Source organism: Scyliorhinus canicula, chromosome 1, assembly GCF_902713615.1.
Source record: "Scyliorhinus canicula chromosome 1, sScyCan1.1, whole genome shotgun sequence".
NCBI lineage: Eukaryota > Metazoa > Chordata > Chondrichthyes > Carcharhiniformes > Scyliorhinidae > Scyliorhinus > Scyliorhinus canicula.
In genome coordinates, this window is record NC_052146.1 from 30950347 (window position 1) to 30967298 (window position 16952).

The window sequence follows — 16952 nt, forward strand, 5'->3', positions numbered from 1 at the left end:
CCTGTTTCTATTTTTCTGTGTCTTTCTTGCCGAATTTATCTGTCTGTTATTTTTTCTGCATTTCTATCTATCTTTGTCCACATTATCCATCTATTTGCACCTATGTTTTTTTGTTTATCTGTCTTTTTGTGTTCTGTTTGTTTTATACTTTATCAGTCTGTCTTCATTAGTTTTCACATTTGTCCTTTTGGGTCTGTCGACATCTGTGACCCTCTGTGTTTGTGACTGTTCCTGCCCATCCATTTGTGTCGGTCTTTCTTTGTTCATCTGTCTATCTTTCTTTGTTCATGTATCTATGCCCGTTCCTCAGTGTGCATTGCCTGGCCTGTTTATGTCTATCCATCTATCCATGATCGACTACCTGTATCTGACTGCCTGTACCTGCAAATGTGTCTATCTGTGTCAATCTGCGTACCTGTCTGGTTGTCTAACTGTGCCTGTGTATTTACCTCTCTTTATATCCTTGCCCAACTCTATGTGTTGGTATATATGCTTGTTTTTATTTGCCTTTCTGTGACTGTCTCTCACCATCTTTCCATATCTGTCTAAATGTGCCGCCTCTCTTTGTTTCCCTATCTGCTTCTCTCTTGATATATTTGTCTTTTGGTTGTATCTTAATATTGGTGTTAAATCTACCATCTCTGTCGGGATATTTGATGATCTATGTCCGTTGACATGGTGGTATATTTAGTTTGACAGGGCTGGTGGATGGAATAATATTTTAAAGTTGGCTTGCATTAGGGCTGCTTGATGTACCCATCAGTTGTGCATTTTGTGTGCCATTGGATATTTGGCAACTGGTGTAAAACATTTTGAGAGTTACACCGTTCATGTCAGATGTGTATCTGCAATTATCTTCATTGAGCCACTTTACCACATCAACGTGGTCAAGTTTATGTTATTCTACTGATTCCTGACTAGGCTCATGACAGCAGAGACTGATGGTGACCGTTCAGTGTTTCCAAATGTGACCTCTCATAGAACAGTGGCTTCCTTGGTAAAGTAACAAAGACGTTTCCTTTTCAGCAGAGGTGCATAATGGCAGGACTTGTCACCTCTCCTGTTTTTTTTTGTTTTGCTTTGGCAAGTTTGCGGGAACAAGGTGTGAATTATATTTCTTTCCTCTTCCTCCATCTACCGAAGATATTGATTGTAAACACAGTGAATGGGCAGAGCATCACAGCCATCTCAATTCTGTTCCCACCTAATTTCCACCCAGAAATATTTTCCAGAGGAAGCTTTGGATAACGACCAGGAATAGATGCCCCAGGGCCAATAGGGACAGTTATGATGCTCCAACTGCTCACCTGGCCAAGATCATCAAACATGTGAAGGGCAGGGAGTAAATAAAGGTAATGTCGCCATAGTCCCAGATGACCATAGGCTGGATGCTCAATGCCACACTGGATGGTTCAATTACACGGCGACAATCAGAACATCCTTTACCTGTCTTCCCCTCCACTCTCTCTCTCATACCCTGTTTTTCCTGATTGAGTGGACAGTCTAGAGACCCTGGTAAATGCTGCAACATTGTGCAAATGTCACTTCAGTGTGAGTAAAGTCCCCATTCAGTTCCCCACTCTCCCCATTCTCACTTGCAAGGAACCACATAAGACATTGGCTATGTGCTCTCAGCTCGTGGCTGTCTGTGGCAGTGCAAACTCGGAAATGTTTTTGGAACTCAGCGAATCTCTTCCATTGATAGGTCTAACTCTAATTAGGATCAGTGTCAATTTAAGACTTCCGATCTGGGGTGTCCAGCACTGGCCTATAATTCAGGTGGCTGGGGTAATCTGGTCCCAGTCAGCCTTTCATTTTCTTTGACAACTTCTGTTTATTGGTTCTAAAAAATATCAGAGATGGGGGAAAGAAAGGCTGTTTGACTGGAGCAGGGTGGTTGGAGGGGGTATGAAAGCTCTTGGAATGCCTCCAGCCAGAGTTGGCAGCTATACATTGGACTGGGCATTGGGAATCAAGTAGTAATTTTAAAATGGGGGTGACAAGGAGAGAAACAAAGACACTTGAGCTGCGCGATGCTTATAATCTTAAAGAACTTGAAAATGCACAGAACAGCAACTATTCTGCCTTTGTTGATGGTGTTTTGTGGTGTTTGCATTTGTGCAGAGGATGAAATGGCTGCTGGAGTCTCTTAAACAGCTAAACTCCAGCAGGCAAGTTACTGATTTGAGGTATTGTGTGATTTGAAGGGGGGAAAGAAAGGACTATTTCTCTCCCCTTCCCGCCATGATTGACCCTGGGTTACATCTTCCCATTCAGCCTCAGTTTGCCTGAGATGGGAAAGGAAGGGTAGGGAGGGTATAGCCTCTTTCAGAGGCAGCCAAGTAGAAAGACCACTTTCTGTCGGCTGTTGGTATCCAATCAGCTCAGAACATCTCGCTGGAATGACTAGTTTATTTGTTAAAGGGAGAAAGAAAAAAAATCTCAACGCAGATAAAACGAAAGGCCCCAATTCTTGACTCCTTGATTGTTTAAGTACATGGTGTGTTTCCATTTTGTTGCCATTCAAGGCAATAGCTCGGAAAGCGATTGGGTTGCACATAATCTGAGAACAGCAGAGAGGGAGAGAGAGAGAGGCAGACAGACAGATCAGGATCTCATGCTTGGCTAACCATTGAGAGTGGTCGTCTTCGTACAGGGCTCATGCTGTGCTCGGTGGATGGAAGTCGGGCAGTCGTGAAGCAGTTGCTTGCAGTTTGTCAGCACGCTCCACTAGGTGAAAACGACAAGCCCGCAGGCCACGGCAGATATTCAAACTCTGCCCTGTCACTTAAATTCTCCCAGTTGTGCTTAACTACAGTGTACATTTGATTCTCAAGAGTGACCCACGGCAGATTGCAATTGCAAATAACTTTCCTGCGCCATAGGAAAAGAAACGACGGCAGAGAAAAGAAAAAACCCACCCACAACACAGGCCCACACAGTCAAACAAACCATGTCTCCCTGAAGTAAAGCCATTAGTTCTCATTTATGTTGGAAGGGTTCCTGGTTGTGGTTTGATTCAATGGAGTTTGCTGCTTTCTTTTCTGTCCCACAGATAACTGCATGAAATCAGTCAAAGCTAATTTTAAAATTACCACCTTTGGGTTTTTTTGTTAAAAGATTGAAGAGAGCGAGGTGTGAAGTTTTAGATGCAGTCCTGGAAGCTGGACAACAAAGGGACCAAATTTTACATGCCCAATTTCACTGATTGTAACTTCCTGATAAGCGAGGAATCTAATGAAATGAATTGAAATATGAAATTGAATAATGCATTGTTGCTCTGCTCCTGCTCAGTTTAATTATTTTTACGTAGGGCGGGGATGGGAATTAGATTTCACACTTGACTGTTTTTGCTGCACAGAAATATGTGCATCCAGCATTTAAAAAGGCTCATTTATTTATTTTCCTTGTTATTATGCGACTCCCCCCTCCCCCTCTTACTTTTCCTAGTTTCTTGAGGGGAAACCGGAATGCTTGTGCAGCTTGACCTTGTGCAGGCTGGAAGTTTTTTTGTTGTTATTGTGTGTGAAATTTACCTTTCCCTGTTTGTTCTCTCTGCCCGTGCCCCTCCCCCCGCCCCCCTCCCCACCGCAAACCCACCCAACACGAGATACAAACTCCTCCTCATTAGCCACCTACCATTGCTCCACCCAAGTGGCCAGTCATGGTTGAGGCTTGGACAGCAACTTGCATTTATGTAGCACCTTTAACACAGTGGAAACACCAGAAGATGCTTCACAGAGCTCTTATCCTCCAAGTTTAACACAAAGCTGCGCCAGGAGATATTAGGACAGTGTAACCAAAATCCTGGTCATAGAATCATAGAATTTACCATGCAGATGGCGGCCATTCGGCCCATTGAGTCTGCACCGGCCCTTGGAAAGAGCACACCACTTAAGCCCATGCCTGCACCCCATCCCCGTAACCCAGTAACCCCACCTAACCTTTGGGACACTAAGAGACAATTTAGCATGGTCAATCCACCTCACCTCCACATCTTTGGATTGTGGGAGGAAACCGGAGCACCCGCTGGAAACCCATGCAGACACTGGGAGAAAGTGCAAACTCCACACAGTCACCCGAGGTCAGAATTGAACCCGGGACCCTGGAGCTGTGAGGCAGCAGTGCTAATCACTGTGCCATGTGCCGCCCCAGCCAATGAGATTGGCTTTAAGGAATGTGTTCAAGGAGGAAAGAGAGACAGAGAAGTTTAGGGGGAATTCCAGGGTTTAGGGTCTAGGCAGCTCAGGGTACAGTCTGCATTGGTGCTGTGATTAAAATGTGGAATGCACAAGGAGCCAGAATTGCAGAGGTCTTGGAGGCTTGTCGGATGGGAGGAGGGTTACAGCAGATAGACGAGGAGAGGTCATGGCAGGATTTGAAAACAAGGTTGAGATTTATATAATTTTAGAGCAATTGAACAGCAGCTACTGGAGGGCTGCATGATTTGGAATTATGTGTGTTCTGTTGTTTGAAAACACTTCCATTGTTGCTGATATTTCAGACTTTTATTTGAAACCGCCTTGGCGAATTGACTTTTTAAAAAAATTTTGTTTTATAAATTTAGAATACCCAATTAATTTTTTCCAATTAAGGGGTATTTTAGCATGGCCAATCCACCTACACTGCACATCTTTTGAGTAGTGGGGGCGAAACCCACACAAACATGGGTAGAATATGCAAACTCAACACAGACAGTGACCCAGAGCCGGGATCGAACCTGGGACCTCGGCGCCGTGAGGCAGCAATGCTAACCACTGCGCCACCATGCTGCCCCGGTGAATTGACTTTTAAGATGGTAATCCTCACTTTCCAATTCCTGCGTGATATCCATCCAACCTCAGTGATCATCTCCAGCCAGAAATCCAGTATTAGTCCTCTGCTCTGTCATCAAAGCACTTTTGTCCGTCCCTTCTTGCACCACTGCTTGGTGCTTATTCAATATTATCACCTTTGGAATATTTTATGTTCTTTTGCTTTGAAATAAAACCAACTCCTTGGAAAATATCACACATCATCATTATGATTCTTACTTTACCTGGAAATAGAACCGTGTTCTGCATTTTTGCCTTCTCTTCAATATGGAGAGTTTCTTACCTTTATAGAAATTTTACATTAAATAAATAAATATTCTTATTTTGTTCCTGAAGTTGATCTGCATACAGTATGATACATATGCTGGCATTGCAATGGATATGTACGTAGAGGACAATTTATGTTCCCACGTCTACGTGTATAGGCACAAGCAGCATGATCTGTACATGTGCGCAGTGTAATATCTGCACATGAAGTGCAGTCCATGCCTTTGCTCAGCCCTGTGAATGTGTAGGTACCCAATGATCAAATAAAATGATTGTCGTGTGTGGACTTAAAGTCAAGCAGTAAATGGTATCTTTAGAATGGAGCTAGGATATAGAATCACAAATTTAAAGTGCAGAAGGAGGCCATTCGGCCAATCGATTCTGCACTGGCCCTTGGAAAGAGCACCCTACTTAAGCCCACGCCTCCACACTATCCCTGTAACCCAGTAACTCCACTTAACCTTTTGGACACTAAGTGGTATTTTTTTTTAAATCATGGTCAATCCACCTAACCCACACAACTTTGGACTGTGGGAGGAAACCAGAGTAACCGAAGGAAACCCACGCAGACATGGGGAGAAAGTGAAAATTCTACACAGTCACCCGAAGTCAGAATTGAACCTGGGTCCCTGGAGCTGTGAGGCAGCAGTGCTAAGCAGTGTGCCACCATGCTGCCCAAATTCCTTGTTGAAATTCTAAATCATTTCAAGAACAGTTTTAAATTGTTCTTATTTGTCACTTTCTCAGGAGTGCCACGGTATTATTGACAGGAGTCTATGCGCCACGAATGCCACTGTCCTTCTATGATTGTACTTACCTGTCTAGTCATTCAGCATGTCGGCTGGTGTCCTTGGAGTTGCCCTGCAGATTACATTTGTGTTATTAATAATGCGACTACTTCATTTTCTCAGCTAGATTATTTTTCAATCACAATGATCATAGTTCAAGAGAATAGTTTGTGTGTGCAAGGTGTGAAAGCACTAGGACTGAGGGTACTTGAGATGTGGTTAATCAGGGTGAGGGTAATAGGGATATGGGTACGAGGGATGAGAGTGCTTTCTCAGATCCGTGTCCTGGAGTGATGGAAACATGGGCCTTCTTTTGGCTATGTTGTGGAATTTGGAGTTGTGAGGTAGAGGAGGAAAAGAAAATTTAAAGGGTGGTATCAAATTGTGTTACCTACACTTAGCCAGCGGGAAGGTGAATAGTGCACAATAGATCATGAAAGGTGGCGTGGTGGTTTAACTGGTGTGAGTTTATTCTATAAACCTGATACATTTCCTGGTTCAACCCTTGGCCTGTGTTGAGTGAATCAGAATGATGGAATGTTGATGGTCTTGATGAAGGTAATTTGGCCAGTTGAATCCGCGCGGGGTGAGCTGAGAAGTTGCATTTCACCCCATGATCCCTGGGCTAAGGGCAATGTCAGCAAATAATCCAATTGCAGTTCAGTGACCGCACTCTGGAAGGTGCATTTGTGTGGATGTTGGGTGAGGTTAAGATTTAGTTTTTTCTGTGGTGCCTCCTGGCAGTGAATAGTTTGCTGACAATCACTGTCTCGGGCCGCACATAATCAGCAGTTACTTGGGTGAGGTTCTGCATGGAAGCTTGGGACATCTTGGGAATTCACCTCAGAAGTTTCTTCAATTTCGAAAGAGGAAGGGAGGAAACGGTTGGAAGAGAGACTTGATATATTTATTTTGTGAATTTAAAGACTGTGCTGGCTCATGATTTAATGGCCACTGGTCTTGTAATGGAAACGCGCTGCTTTCTTTTGTTGTGGGGGTGGTGGTGTGCTAGAGGGAATGACTAGGAGGAGTATAGCTCTGATGACACGTCTGACTGCCCTCTTTATTTTTTTTAGATGCCGTTCTCCACGAGGACAGCTGACACAATGTTGCGATAAAGCAAACGTGTTACTTGTAGTCTGTAGCTGGGCAGTTGGCGTGCGCATGGGCTGAAAAAAAACGTAAAGCTGTTCGAGGTGCTCAGCGTGACATCGGCGCGCGAGCGCGCGACAAAAGGCACGGTGCGTATTTCTAATCAGGATGTGTTGTGCTCATGTCAGTCGAGCTGAATGTTGAGTTGTCGTTTAATTGTGCTGCAGATGACCTAAAGTATCAGGCTGACCAAGCAACTGAGATACCACAGAGTGCAACTCCAAAATGTATTTTGGGGAGCAGGACCCTATTAGCTCGGTCATTTCTCATTCGCTCATGTGATCTCTGTAATGGGACTGGAAATAATTGGAAAGTGAAGGTCAGGCACTTATTCCCAAACCCCTTGTTCCCCGGTGCCCCACAGAATAGGGGTACTGAAACAAAAAACCACCAGACCAAGACCACTACAGCTCTATTTTAGAACGTCCTTTCACTTGTGCAAGGAAGGTGGGGTGACCTTGCCACCGAGTAACTTTCACTTTCTTTGTTTCGCTTAAGAGCAAGAATGGGGAATTAGCACTGAAGTCCCAGGTTGCAGTTGAGTAGGTTGTAAATGGAGGCCGAAGGGCCCGTGGAGCAGCTAGCCAGTCAGGGGTTGTAGGTTAAGGTAGAGTTGATAACTCTGGTGGACGTGTTCCAAGCAATTTCATCACATGACCTGTCGCCTCCAACTACAACAGTTGGATGATTCCTAACCATTCCTGAATATCCCTGATATTCTTCATGCCCCTATAACCATCATTCTGGTTGGCTCATGGAAGTGCCTAGGAGTTTAATCGTGAATTCCTGGAAACTTCAAGAAACGCCAAAATTAGCAACCTAGATGATTGAGTCGTGGTTTGCATATGGCTCCCATGCCTTATTAGGAGCACCATTATCCTAATGTTTGCTGTGGTGTACTGCATGTTGTTATTTTGATATGTTTTTATATTTACTGGGCTGGACTTTCTGGTCCTCCAGCCGCGTGTTTCTCGGCGACGCGCTGTTTTATGGTGGCGGGATTCTGTCTTCCTGTTGCTTGTCAATGGCAGTTCCCATTGAAACAACCCTGACCGGGAAACTGGTGGGTGGGGGTGTGCTGCCGCCAAGTGAATTGCAACGACCAAAATTTCGGCCACTGAATTTGAAAGTAATAATAACAATCATCATAATAATATTTATTAGTGTCACAGGCATGCTTACATTAACACTGCAATGAATGAAGTTACTGTGAAAATCCCCTAGTCGCCACACTCTGGCACCTGTTCGAGCACACTGAGGGAAAATTCAAAATGTCCAATTCACCTAACAAGCACATCTTTCGGGGCTGTGGGAGGAAACCGGAGCACCCGGAGGAAACCCACGCAGACACGGGAAGAACGTGCAGACCCCGCACAGGCAGTGACTCAAGCTGGAATTGAACCCGGGACCCTGGAGCGGTGAAGCAACAGTGTTAACCACTGTGCTACCGTGCTGCCCATACTACGGGGCCTTTCAAAAATAGAATGTTTTTTTAAAAATCCACCATCAATCTGCACCATTGGGGTGACTGTGAAATCCTATTCTCACTGGGAGAATGAGGCCACTCCTAGAGTTCCGACATTATAACTCTGATTCGTCAAGCTACACTCTGCTTGAACGCAACTAATGCGTTTGATAAAGTTTTGCATGGCAGGTTGATGGAAAAAGTGAAGTCGCATGGGGTTCAGGGTGTACTAGCTAGATGGATAAAGAACTGGATGGGCAACAGGAGACAGAGAGTAGTGGTGGAAGGGAGTGTCTCAAAATGGAGAAAGGTGACTAGTGGTGTTCCACAGGGATCCGTGTTCGGACCACTGTTGTTTGTGATATACATAAATGATCTGGACGAAGGTATAGGTGGTCTGATTAGCAAGTTTGCAGATGATACTAAGATTGGTGGAGTTGCAGAGAGCGAGGAGGACAGTCAGAGAATACAACAAAATATAGATAGATTGGAGAGTTGGGCAGAGAAATGGCAGATGGAGTTCAATCCAGGCAAATGCGAGGTGTTGCATTTTGGAAGATCTAATTCAAGAGCGGACTATACGGTCAATGGAAGAGTCCTGGGGAAAATTGATGTACAGAGAGATCTGGGAGTTCAGGTCCGTTGTATCCTGAAGGTGGCAATGCAGGTCGATAGAGTGGTCAAGAAGGCGTACAGAATGCTTGCCTTCATCGGACGGGGTATTGAGTACGAGAGTCGGCAGGTCATGTTACAGTTGAATAGGACTTTGGTTAGGCCACATTTGGAATACTGTGTGCAGTTCTGGTCGCCACATTACCAGAAGGATGTGGATGCTTTAGAGAGGGGCAGAGGAGGTTCACCAGGATGTTGTCTGGTATGGAGGGTGCTAGCCATGAAGAAAGGTTGAGTAGATTAGGATTGTTTTCGTTGGAAAGACGGAGGTTGAGGGGGGACCTGATTGAGGTCTACAAAATTCTAAGAGGTATGGACAGGGTGGATAGCAACACACTTTTTCCAAGAGTGGGGGTGTCAATTACAAGGGGCCATGATTTCAAGGTGAGAGGGGGAAAGTTTAAGGGAGATATGCGTGGAAAGTTTTTACACAGAGGGTGGTGGGTGCCTGGAACGCTTTGCCAACGGAGGTGGTAGAGGCGGGCACAATAGCATCATTTAAGATGCATCTAGACAGATATATGAACGGGCGGGGAACAGAGGGAAGTAGATCCTTGGAAAATAGGCGACAGGTTTAGATAAGGATCTGGATCGGCACAGGCTGGGAGGGCCGAAGGGTCTGTTCCTGTGCTGTAATTTTTTTTGTTCTTTGTTCTAATGTTTGCCGCTGGGAATGTGGGATTGCAGAATCATGGGTGCTTTAGCATATGGACATACTTGTAGCTCTGAGATGTTCTGACACTTGAGCTTCTGCTTCGACGAAATAACGTGGCTCAGAAATAAATGGGAGATGGAGCTCCTTCTGTCAGACCCACCTCCTCAAATTCATGGCTACTTGCTGTTAGGAGAGCAGCTGGGTCTCAATTGTAATCTATGTAAATCATAATCTCACTAGTTTATGGTGCTGAATGTAAAGCCTAAAAACAATTTTATATTTTATGCCTTGCTTTGTATTCACCAGATCCCAGTTATTTGGAAAGTTTTACATTTTTAAAAAATATATTAATTGGGGAACTCCCTTCCCTCCTGGGACCTCTGCACAATGTGATGTTGGGGACAAGGAGTGGGATTATATCCTTTTACAGAAGAATTTATTTTTTCCCAGTTGTTTCAAAATGATGCAATACTGAATCATGTGGTTGATTGAGGAAGGTGGCATCTCTTTTGCTCTGGCCTTGAATAGATTAGAGTATAATTCTTCTTAATTTTGCCAAGGCTCTCTGTAACATTGGACTTATCTCGCAATGAATAACATCAGTGGCGTCCGAAATGAAGGCAGCGATGAGCTTTGTTGATATCACTTGTGGGACTGCATAGTATTTTATTCCATTTTAGCAGTGAATGGTGTTGGGCACTTTTCCTCAGCAATGGGAGGCCGGTCAACTTTGCTCGAGTGCCATTTTTCAGTGTGCGAGTGCAGTGAGCATCGATTGGACCACAAGGCATGCAGACAAAGCCAATCCTGCCCTGGCTGACAGGCACACATGATCAGGAGTGGAATATTCCGACCCTCCTTACCTCCGAGGTGCTAACAACTGACTGCAGAATCTTGATTACTGCAGCGGATAATATTCACTAACTCAGCAAGACATTGGGTTTAAAGTTCTGCACTGTTTGCATGTGGAAGAGGCTGATAATTGAACGGAGTCAAATCCATATAAAGCTAAAATAAAATCTATCTGCAGGGTGTGATGCTAAGATGATACCATAATGACTCTTCACTCCCAAGAGGTGACAGAATCAGAATTTTGTAACTGGATGGTATACTTGCTATGTCTTGAGGGTCGAGCTTCACTGAAGTGGAGGCATCAGAGGTGTAATTCATTTTGGCTGTAGCGAGTTGTCAGTCTCACTATTTTGAAGGCCATTGGACCATAAGACCATAAGACACAGGAGCAGAATTAGGCCATTCAGCCCATCATGTCTGCTCCGCCAGTCAATCATGGCTGATATGTTTCTCATCCCCATTCTCCTGCCTTTTCCCCATAACCCCTGATCCCCTTATTAATCAAGAAGACAGTCGGATGGTGTGTAAACCAGGCTGCCAATTTGTTCTTGCCCTTTCTCCATAACCTCTCATGAAGCATTTCACCCCCATGGTGCCTTTTGTCAGTATGGGCAATTGTACAATATGGTATGAAATGGACAATGGAGCCAAAAAAAATGGACTTGCCCTGTTACGAAGGCAAGATCATGTGCCTTTAAGAAGGCACGTCCTTTGATATCATCATTTTAAAACTATTGGCCAAAATCAACTATTTTATATAAAAAAAACTCTTGCTGCCTGATTCTTCATGTCAGGATAATTCTAAGAGGTTTCTCATGCCCTATATCTGCTGTGGGTGATACCGCACCCCCACAGGGTGGGGCGGGGGGGGAGTTCTGCATTGTCCATGTGTCCTAGAGTTGCGAGTGGAAAGGACCCATGTAGACAGAAACAAGAGAATCGTTCTTGTGGAGACCATCTTCAGGATGACAGCAGCAGAATGACGGCCCATTGCTTTAAGTAACAATGTTACAAATTCAGGGTTGGGGAGAGAATATAAGTCGCAAGACAAAAATACATTAACGGCAACTGTTTCAAATTTAGTTGAACCTGATTTAGTTGGTCACCAATGGACACACTTGATGGGTTCTTTACTTCCAAGTAATTCCATTCCCCCCCCCCCCTAAATTATTCACAGCTAACAGATGATGATCATTGCTTACTCAAGCTAAAATTTTTCAACCTGTACATCCTGGGTTACTGCATTGATGGTCCCGCATTCTGCTGTTCAACTCCTGTCAAACGCGGGAAGCACAGTTCATGTGGAAAGGTGGGGTTGTGGATGGCTGCTTATGCAGAGGAGTATTTACAGAGGTTGATGTGTCGATCGAAGGATTTACTTTAGTACAATGAGAAAAATCAGATTGTTTGTGGAAAAAAAAAGAGAAAGCAAAAATGATCCTTAATCCAGAAAACTAAAACTTATTCTGTTTATTAACCCTTTCCAGCCCACGAGCTTTCCCAGAACAAGGCTTCATCAGTCCAGACTGGCAGCCATTTGCAGTGCCTGTCGGTTCACTGCACAGACGATCTTACTGACTCTAAAGGCCGGAGCCCCATGCAAACTTGGAGATCTTTGCATTCGGACATCTCTAATCGATTTGGGACATTCGTGGCTGCTTTGACCTGAACAGAGATGAATTTTCTTTTGATTTCTTTTTTTTTTGTTGTTTTCTTCCTCTTGGCTGCTGCAGTGCGACAGACAGACAGAACATCAAAGCAAATAAAAAGTTACAGTGACGAAAGGATCTGGGCCTCTTGCTGGCACTTTGCCTCAGTACCTGCAACACCGGCTGGTGGCCTGGAAAGGGTTAATTCCAAGCCTGCCGTTTGCTACAGTGGCTTGCCCGATACCAGGCCTGTCGGATTACTCAAAACAAAAAGCTACAGTGACTGATCCTAAACTGAGCTGAACAGACTGTTTGTTATTGGAATTGTACAATGCTCTCCTCACTGGATTCCCCCGTGCACTTACATATCTGATTTCTCCCCCAGCCCACCCGCACTCCCCAGGCACCCAGCTTCCCAGGCAACCATCCCGCAGTCAAAGAGCGAGGCACTGTTTTATTTTGCATTCTTTTATCAGACCTTTTCGCCAGGAATCCAAAGTTTGTTATGTGTAAACCTCAATGAAAACTGGCTCGAGTTGGGGGTTGTCACCTCAACCAATGTCAGATGGGGAACAGGAGAGGTGCAGGTTAAGGGGCGGGATTGTGGCTGGTATTTGGATGCTTTTCATTGCCGATGTGATCATTTGTTGCAAACTTCAGTCACCAATGGCTACATTCTGCGAGACACAGAAGTAAACATGGGTAAATGAAAACTCAAGTGTTCTAGATGCCCGATTCACATTGCACAACTTCAGGACTAAAGAAAAATGAACTGGTGGCCTGAACCAATCTATTCCACCAAGTAAAATACAACTAGAGTGATCCCGGATCAACCAGAGCTCATAATATTTGAATTTCTGTGACAAAAATTGCATTAAAAACACACACACACACACACAAAATGTCACTCATTTCCCATAACCAATGAATGGCTGTGTTGTTTTTAAAAACACGTTTCTTTCACTTGGAAATGTTTAAAATGCCTCTGTTGAGGCGGCAAGACATGCAGGGCCTGTGACAAGGACATCAAAACAAAGTTTACAATGCACAGCAAAAATGAACAACAAGGGTGGCTTTTACCCCAAGGTCGATTCAGTTGTCCCTGGCCTGTGCAGTGTCACAACCACCTAATCCCTCCACCATGGGACCATCACATCACAGTATATGGGGCAAAGACAGGTATATGGAGTTAGGAACCAGAGTAGTCCGTTCGGCACCATTGTTATTTAATGAGATCATGGCTATCTGTGGCCTATGTTCCAGCACACATAAAGAACTGGAGGGTCATTAAAGCAATTGCAGTATTGGGAGTAAGGAACGGGCCATAATCCATGCCAAAATCAAATTGAGGGAACATGTCCCTCTTATCCATCTCCTTAGCTATTCAATTGCCACACAAATTAGCGAGTGGTCTTTTTCCAGTATGGGTCCTGTAGCCAGCTCTGATTTTTTTCTCACTGACTTCAGTGAGCACAAATAGGTGAAATCCAGCTAGATTTTGCAGTGGCTTTGTCCAGACGCCTTCTTTATGCCCAGCAATCTATCATTTATAAAAAATACTAAATCCTGGCTGAATACCCCTGAGGCAGCGGACGAGGGTAGTGCTGGATGTTGTCCTAACTTTCTAAAATTTGCGGTTGAAAATAGTAGAAATAAATGGGGAACCATAATTCAGAAAGACTTACTTGAGTGGGAGACGGACAGCACCTTCCCTGTGTCACTCTTTCACACATGCGGAGAGGGCATCTGAAGAGCCACAAATATACACAAGACCGATTGATATGATATATAACAACATGGCAAAATGGGTGTGATGCTATAATCTGACAGTTGTGCATGTGGTCGTGTGCACAGGGCCGTGACTTGGCTGTAAGTTTGAGATGTTTCAGATTTTATGGGAACCAGGTTCTTTTTTCTGAAGTTCTCATTTAAGGTGTGAAGCCCAGGGGAATGATTCAGTTCATGGTTTGTCCGCTTCATGTTGGTGCATCATTGTGAAAGGGGACTAACCATAGCTGAATCGAATTCAGCCCTTGTGTGTCAATTGTAATCTTCCAATGTGATTAAGTCTACAGCCACATGGCCACTCATGCATTTTCAAGCAAAATCAGGAGCAAAGAATCCGCAAGGTGGATTATCTGAGTGTTTTGAAATTATGATGGGAACTGACTCAATGGGTGTACTGAGCCTCACAGATCAGGAGGCTCCCAGGGTCCAGTTCCTGCCTCTGCTGAATTAGCTCAACCAGGGGCAGGAGTGGTGATGCTAAATGGGCCTCAGTGCCCTTGGGGGTGAGAGCTGGCAAAATCAGCCCGAGTTTCTGCTCATAAACGCCCCCAGGACTACGTGCATACATGTGGGTAAATGTACATATGCCCGTGCACTCTTTGGATGAGGACAAGATCAAAATTGGTTGTAATGTTCCCTTTTACAATGTGCTGATGAGCACTACAGAGGGCATATATGAGGAATGGTCACGGGAGTAAGGGTGCTGGATGGTGATTGGATGGAACAGAGAAAACAGGATCATCAAAGCATACTTTATGTGTTTCCCCTTTTTTAAAATGCCATAATTGCCCTCGAACTGAGTGGTAGCTAAGAGTCACATGTAGGCCAGACCAGGTAAGGACGGCAGATTTCCTTTTCCCAACAACATTCATGAACCAGAGAGGCCTTTACTACAATTAACCATGGCTTCATGCACATCAAATTCCAGAATTTTTATTGAATTCAAGTTTCACCATCTGCTCTGGAGGGATTTGAACCTGGGTCCTCAGAGAATTTTCCTGGATCTTTGGATTACCAGTCCAGTGACAAAACTGCCTCCTCTGAAAATGCATTTCCCAATGGAAAAATAGGGTGGGGTAGGAGAGCTGTGTGTGTGGAGGGGGGAAGGGAGGCATGCGTAGTGGTTATCTTGCTCCTGCAAGATATTCTTCCATCCGTGAGCCATTCGCATTATTTCCTGTGTTAGAGTCTACCCATTCCCAGGGTTATGGGCCAGCAGTCCGTTCCATAGCTGATCTCATTGCAGAGAAACATTCAGGTGCAAAACAGATAAAAACAGCCAGGTTCAGCTCTTATCTATTGGCTGAGGGTGCACAGTGGACTACCTTTCCTGCCGCCACCATTAAACGCCCCTCTGTACCACTCCACAGAAAAGAGGTGACCACTTGTTTAAAGTGTGTTCTATGTTTACTGTTTGTGCGTGCCCCTTTCAGAAGCTGTCGCATTAATAATTGATTGTCTTCCAACAAGTTTTAGAAAGCAGTTTAATGTTTTGAAATCTCAGAACATATTAGCCAATTGACGGTTGGTTCGGAAGAAAAGAACAATGAGAATGACACAATGGGATTACCATAAGACTTAGGAGCTGACGGAGGCCACTCGGCCCATCAGGCCTGCTCAACCATTCAATGAAATCATGACTGATCTGATCTGATAATCACCGACTCCACTTTCCCGCCTTTTCCTCATATCACTTGATTTCCTTATTGATTAAAAATCTGTCAATCTCAGCCTTGAACATGACCCAGTCTCTACGGCCCTCTGAGGTAGAGAATTCCACACAGTCACTACCCTCTGCATGAAGACCTTCCTCCTCATCTTTGTCTAAAACAAAAACACTTTTGGTGTTCAGATTACATAACCCACTTAGATTTCGTTGAGTAAATTTCTCAATTTCTGGTTGTTTTCTTCTCCTCTGATTTTCCATAATTTCCATTCCTACTCCAATAATTTGAATTGTACAATTCAAGTTCACTCCTTAGCACTTCTTTGATACAAGAGTGACGTCCTTGAAATTTGAGAGCACACTGGTGATGGAGGGGTTTGGCGGGATGAAGTGAATACATCAATTGAACTTTTTAAACTGTTAAAAAAACAAAGACCAAAAGTCCCAAATGTTGCCTTGATTTCCGTCCTCTATTTTTGAAATGGGCAAAGCCATTTACACTTAAACCAATTATTTTCTAAATTATTTTGCATACGGTTTTAAATGAGCAAATTTAGGGGTAGCACGATGGCACAATGGTTATCATAGAACAGTACAGCACAGCACAGAACAGGCCCTTCAGCCCTCGATGTTGTGCCGAGCATTGTCCGAAACCAAGATCAGGCTATCTTGTTCCTCTTGACAAGACATTCAACCTCTTTTGTGAACCATGGTTCCCTCACACGGCCATTTCCTCCCTGTCTGACAGTGACATACCTATCAAGGACACGTAGTATTTGTTCCTTGAACAAGCTCCACTTTTCATTTGTGCCTTTCCCTGACAGTTTCTGTTCCCATCTTATGCTCCCTAATTGTTGCCTAATCGCATCATAATTACCCCTCTCCCAATTATAAACCTTGCCCTGCCGTATGGCCCTATCCCTCTCCATTGCAATAGTGAAAGACACCGAATTGTGGTCACTAAGGTCATCCAGGAATAAAACTTCACCTTAAACAACTTTCAAATCGCGTTCATCTCCCACCAACTTCACAAGTGGAGGATGGATTTAAAAACAGTGGCTGTCTCTCCCTCCACCCTCTCTTTCTCTCTCTCTCTCTCTCTCCCTCCACCCGCTCTTTGTCTCTCTCTCTCTCTCTCTCTCTCTCTCTCCAGTATACAGATTTAGGAACTTTTAATTCAAAAA

The 16952-nt window shown here is 44.3% G+C and overlaps 1 protein-coding gene across 5 annotated transcripts in view; it reads left to right on the forward strand.

The window, feature by feature from the left end:
- The window catches only part of mn1b (meningioma 1b), a 248643-nt gene that overhangs the window by 62596 nt on the left and 169095 nt on the right, over positions 1-16952 (forward strand). The window contains exons 2-3 of one of the 5 annotated variants that reach the window (XR_005458390.1): positions 6946-7110; positions 12153-12289. The exons of 2 other annotated variants lie outside the window; for them this stretch is intronic. Coding sequence is in view for 1 of the 3 variants with exons in the window: in XM_038780887.1 (XP_038636815.1) it covers positions 12153-12334 (182 nt within the window). In the remaining 2 variants the exon portion in view is untranslated. Of the gene's footprint in view, positions 1-6945; positions 7111-12152; positions 16454-16952 lie in introns of those variants that run through there. 2 more of the 5 variants (XR_005458397.1, XM_038780887.1) reach the window with 2 other exon arrangements.